The 6,228-nt window shown below is 42.5% G+C and overlaps 1 protein-coding gene across 1 annotated transcript in view; it reads right to left on the reverse strand.

Annotated features, from left to right (window-relative positions):
- The window catches only part of LOC145801033 (uncharacterized), a 114,288-nt gene extending 113,767 nt beyond the window's left edge, over window positions 1-521 (reverse strand). Inside the window, exon 1 of the mRNA XM_082891128.1 lies at window positions 19-521. Coding sequence (XP_082747254.1) covers window positions 19-521 — 503 coding nt within the window. The remainder of the gene's footprint in view (window positions 1-18) is intronic.
- Between the last annotated feature and the right edge of the window lie 5,707 nt (window positions 522-6,228).

Raw genomic sequence — 6,228 nt, forward strand, 5'->3', positions numbered from 1 at the left:
ATTGCTTGAGCCCTCAACCTTGTTTCCTGCCTATTGAAACCAGTATTATCTCGGCCTTGCTTCGGCAAGCCATTTTTCTTCTCTTGCTTTGGTGTCTTTGTTCCTGGCATATCCTCTTCTGCGCTGGCATATTTCTCGATCCGTGCCATGATCTTCTCCATACTTTTTGGAAGGGTCATTGCCAGTGATTTCCGCAGTGGGCATTCATCCTCCAGGCCATTCTTAAAAGACACGACCGCCAACTCCTGGTTGCAAGTAGGAATTCGGTTGAACACCTCGTAATATCTCTTAGCGTAAGCTGAGAGGCTTTCACGCTCACTAATGTTCAAAGCTAGCAAAGAGTCCACCCTGAGTGGCTGCAATTTGTTTGTAACAAACCTGGTTGCAAACATCTCAACCAAGCCTTCCCAACTCTTCACAGTTTTCTTTGGCAACTTGTGGAACCAGTTCGATGTGATTTCCCCAAAGGATAAAGGGAACACCTTGCGCAGTAGACGCTTATTCCCATTCCACAAAGCCATCTAATTCAAATATAAACCAACATGAAAATTCGGATCAGACTTACCGTCATAAATCAAGAACCTCAGCATATGGAACCTCTTTGGGGCCTCAAACCTATCCAACTCCACTGAGAACGACGTTCTCGACTTGATGTAGACACCCCATTTTTGACCATCTTCAAGACTTAGACGTCATCGTTTGAACACTCGATGATCATCCATGTTCGTGTTCGGTTTGAGTTCCCGAAGGTCTTGGCTGCGCGCCTTGCCTTAGGATCTTTCAACTTGTTTGTTTTGTGCTTGGTTATGGACCAAGGACTTGTGGTTTTTGCTTCTGAGGGAAGGGGGTGGTTTGTTGGCCATCCCTACAACCCTTCGGCTAAGTCCTTGTGCCATCGACCTTGTTTTCGTGCCATCGACCATATGTGTTGGCCGATTGGCACTCTTTTTGGTCGATCGGCCATATTTCTTGGCCGAGACCTTTCCACCTGCTTTTGCAAATATTTTTGTGCCAGCTGTGCCAGCTGGTAAGCACAGATCTCATCCTCCATACACGTGTATGGAGCGATTGAATCAGGACTCAAGCTTGTTCAACAAGCTTGAGAATTGAATTTCTATAAGAAGGGAGACCCCTCTCCCTTTCCAGAGGTTTTGAAAAGTTGATATACAAAACATATATCACTCTCTCTATATTTTACCTCTGTCTCCACATTTACCCTAGTTTGTGCTCAAAAGTGTATTTTCTTCATACTTTTGCACTAAAGCACCTACTAGAACACCATCCTTTTGTTGCAGAGGTACTTAGGAGCTGGGGTTAGTGTTTTTGGACTGGCTTTGTTCAGAAAAGAGTGCTAGAGTTGTGTTCTTGAAGGTGTTCTTCAAGGGTGAGTCAACTAGCCTTTAAACCCTTGTTTTGGTTTAAGCTTTTGGACCTATTTGCATGCTGATTTAAGCTTAACTTTCTACTATAAAAAGTTCTAATTTTTCATGGTTGTAATGTTTGTTTAAGGTCACTTTTATGTTGGGGGTTGTCTACCCCCTCTTAGGCCTTGTTTGGTCTTGTTCTTGTGCCTTCCTTTTAACCTATTGGGACCACCTTGTTTTGGCCTTCTCACCACTGAAATCCAAAGGATTTTCAATGGTGGAAATGGTGTTTTGAGGTCCCAAAGAGGAGAGGGTCATGCCCTCTCCTTATGTCTCATATGCTTGTATTGATGGCCCATAAAAGTAACATGTTTGTTAAGCTTGTTTTGGCTCCATCTTAGCATGTATTAGACCTTATTTCAGCATGATATACCTCTATCTAAGGTTGGTTTGATACCCTCTTGCATGCACCATGAACTTGTAGTGCAGTCCTCTCTATTACCTTAACATGCATCTTGTGTTTGGATCATCATTCTGGCATGTTTTGGCTCTACTCAAAGAGCTTTCCCCCATGATTCACCATGCTTGAGCTCTGTTTGATGTTTTTTTAGTCATGCATGCATTGCTTTGTATAGCCATAGTGCATTCTAGCTTGTTAGCTTTGAGTGTCTAAGTCACTAGCATGCATTGCTTAGACCATTTTCATGATTTGGCATCATTTCATATGTGATTTCAGTCCATATAGTGTGGTCATGCGCTCACATTTGTAACCTTTTCCATGCATTGAGAGGTTTGTGTTTTAAGCCTTGAACATGAGCCATTATGCATGTCTTATTGCTTAATCTTTTAGGATGCCATCTCAGTGGATTTTGGGGCTTATTTTGACATGCCATAACTTTGATTTTTATTGGTTAAGTCATGCCATGCTTGGTCTTGGTAGGTGTAGTGTAACCCTCTTTATTGGCCTTGCATTCATTATGCCTTATGCCCTTCATGTTGGCTTGTTTTAGCTTTGGCCCATGCATGTTTTAGACTCATTTTGGCATGATCTAGGATTGTTTTGGTTGTCCTTGGCCCTTTCGGGCTTGATTCATATGGCTTTGGTACAAGTTCCTATGCTAGTTTCAAGCTTTGAGCTTTCTTGCATGCCATACTTGTCTTGCTTGGTTGATTTGGCATCATTTCATACTTAATTTCAGAGCTTATAGTGTTGTTACACTTCCACTTTTGTTACCCTTTGAGTGCCTCTAAGGGTTGTGTTCTTGTTGTCTAGCTTGTGGACCAATATGTGTGCATGCATGTTTTGCCTTTTGGTGCCTTAGTTTTGGTGTTTTGGACACTGATTTGGGCATGATTTGAGATCTGTCCATTTTAGTTTAAGTCCATTTTGCATGTTGCTGCATGCTTGGTACACTGCATGTTGTTGCATGCCAGTTGCATTGCATAACATTGTTGCATATTTGTTGCATGCCATGTTGTTTTCATGTTTAGGTTGCATTGCATTGTTTGCCTGCCATTAACTTTGTTAAGTTGTGCATGCATTGCATTGTGTTTGGTTTGAATGTCAAGCCAAACACGAGGAACGAGGGACGTTTCATACTTGAAGTGATGAAACATGCCTCAATTCTCGGTTGCCGACCTTCTTGATCATGCATGATAGAGGTTAAGACATTTATATGTTTTTGTGCATTTCATCCATATTGATTTGTACAACTCGGCCTCTTTGGCCATCATGCATCGAAATGCGTGATTGATGGCTCGAGAGTCAAACACTACACTCTTTTGAGCATGAAACATGATAAGGAGTGTGGTTGTACAAACATTTTCTTGCAAATGTATTGCCATGCCTTTGTTTGTACTCTGCTGCAGCAAAAGGAGGAGTTTGCAGGAAGAGATGGCCGATCGGCCATCTAATGTGCCGATTGGTTACAAATATTTGGCCGATAGTCTCAAAATTGGTCGATAACCATTATCCACTAGCCGATGGCCACCCCTCTTGGCCGATGACCTTTCAGAATGTCCATGAGGTAGGTCAAAAGCATCACAGAAGTTGGCATAATTTTCAGAGGTGCAGAACAGTGCAAACAGAGGCAACATGAGGCATGACAACGGATTTTCGAGCGAAGTCGATCGAGCATGCATATGGCCCTTTTCTCGAGGTCGTTTTAACTGCTTTGTATAGTTAGTTAATTTGTAATTAATTAGTTAATGTGTTAGCTAATTTAATTCATCATTGTAAATTCTTAATTAGCTTAGCTTAGCTAATATTCAATTTGATTATGTAAGAATTAGTCTAATTAGATTATTAGATTAGTTAGAATAGCTTAGCGTAGCTAGCTTGTATTATTCATTCGGACCCTCCGTTGAGAGGGTGAATTTTGTAATAAATGTGCGTGAGTGTGTGAATGTCTTCCAACCCCACGTCTTTCTACCTTTTACTTAACCGCTTACGATGGTTAGTTCTAGGTCATGTTTTGATTAGCATCCTTATGCCTGCATGTTTGCATTCATTCATCTGTCTTGCATGCATCGGGCTCAACGCATCATATAAACCGCATTATATTTCAATACTTATACTTGAATTAGTGTTCAAAAGCATGTTATTAAGTTGCATCTCATATGCCATCTTAGAGTAGCCGAGCCTATTTCTAGTTGCATTTTGCACGTGTTGCATTAGCCATCTTAACATGAACTAGGATCATACATGATTTCTAACTAGTTCTCTGTTTTGGCTCGGAGTACACTGTAAGTATTTATGCTTTAGCATCCCTGCATGTGTGTTATTGATTGCCATGATAGCATGCTTGCCATGAGGCTATTTGCTTAAATGATATAACTACCTGAATGCCTGTGGGTGAAGGTTGGATTGCTTGAATTGGAACAATTCATTGAAATGCGAGTTTTAAGCCCACTTGAGGGTGGCAAATTCACGTCTTAGACTACTTGCGAGTAGCACCTTCAAACTATTTTCAAACAAACATGAGATGTTTTGTTCCAACTTAGGCGATCTAGTCTATATTTGTATGTTGTGCGCATCACGTGGGAAGTTAGCTAATAAACCGAAATAAGAACACATGTGTTTTCAAAAACAAAATATCATGCTTAGTAAAGGCCGATCTTTGATCGGGCCGGCCGGGGTGCTCATTGCATGACCTTCCCCTCTCGTACCCAAGTTCCCGAGTCGAGGCAACTTTGGTGATGACAGACACGTGGCCTTAGGCACGAGTCAGGGTTTCCTAAATTTTCCAAAACAAAAACAGTTAGGTGGCGACTCTGTATCTGGCAAAGCAGTCCATGTTTGGCACTTCTTTATTAAAATCAGTTTTCCAAAATGATTTGCCGGATTTGGACTCTTTGGTGATTTATCAATCTTGCATTGCACTTTGGAAGATTAGATTCAGAACCGTGACATTGAGTCCGAACTGTAGTAGCTTAAGAACAAAACGGATTTCACGCCATTCGCGTGCGGAGCCGGGACCTTCGAGCACGTCTACACTTGATAGGGGATTTAACCTAGGCATTCAACCTCTTACTCTGGAGGTAGTCCCTCAAATTCTCCTTCGTCCGACCAGGAGCTCGGTTGTCAACAGATTTCAACCTTTTTGGTGCGCTGCTCCTAGTGTCATTATGTGTCCTCTTGGACCTCATTCACCGTGTCAAAACACAGGCCCTTCCCTCTTTGACATAAGTTCCCCTGGTACGAGTTGTCCTCTATGAATCACCTCTGATCGACTCTGTTCGCCCAACATCCTGTGAAGGCCGATGTGAGCGCTCTCTTTCCTTGCCATGCTACGGGATTGCTGGGATTGTTTTCCGCCCCCCTTTACGGGCATCAGTCCTGGCCGCTGGTACCGGCGTTTCCTGGAATGAGAACGGTGGTTGCATCACGTTGTTCTACATCATGAAGTTGACAACCGATTATAGGTCTGCCAACTTGTTTGCCATTCCTTTCATGTCGTCGTCCCTCCTCAGGCATCTACCCTTCCATACCTGGAAGTCGCTCTTCTTGTAATACTTATCTCGGCCTGATTTCTTCGGGGTGTTTTCCTCCTTGTCGACATCCTTCTGCACGAGATTCGGATCCTACCCTTGTTCATTACGATTTTCCACCCTGACATTAGGGTTTGCGTGTTCACCACTCTCACTGTGGATGTTGTCCCTATTCTTTTCTTCCTGTCTGTCGTTGGCCATTTATTCTTCTTAAGTTCCCACAGATGGCACCAAATTGTGATTGTTGATTTCCGACCACACAACCGTAAGGGGGACTTATCTAGATAGCACCGGCAGAATAGATTAAGCCCAACAATCTACACAAGAAGATGAGAAATTGGCAGTAGTTCGTCCACCTGGGGGCACTCCGACGATCAAGTCAGTAATCAATATTTCTCAAAGATAGCAAATTGTGCTTAAACTCACAAGAAGGAACTTACTTCAGACCCACAAGGGTGCCTTGCTTTTATAACCAGTAGTGACCTAGTCCCTTTAGAAGCCACACTTCAGTGGACTCAGGTTCAATGCTCATCCTGCACTCTCAGTTAGATAGGGATAAACTCTTCACGAGCCTTATCTTTATCCAGACTGAGATCCTTCTCTGTTTTAGGACTATGGTCCCTAATTTACTTTTCTCGGATACCGACATCTCCGCAGATAACCTTGGCCTAGCCAAGAACACCTCGGTAGCGTAACCAAGCCACGTGGCACCTCAGCTGACACTTTGGTGTTACCTTTCCCATGTGTTGTCATTCACCAAATGCATCCCTACATTTCCCATTAATTTAACTAAGTTAACAATAGTTATAAAAAAAATTTTGATTTTTTTTTTGTTTCTGCCTGCAGTTACACAAATCTTGGCTGTCTTTGTTAA

The sequence above is a fragment of the Camellia sinensis genome, chromosome 1 (genome assembly GCF_055761805.1).
Source record: "Camellia sinensis isolate YWXY chromosome 1, ASM5576180v1, whole genome shotgun sequence".
In the NCBI taxonomy this organism is placed as follows: Eukaryota; Viridiplantae; Streptophyta; class Magnoliopsida; order Ericales; family Theaceae; genus Camellia; species Camellia sinensis.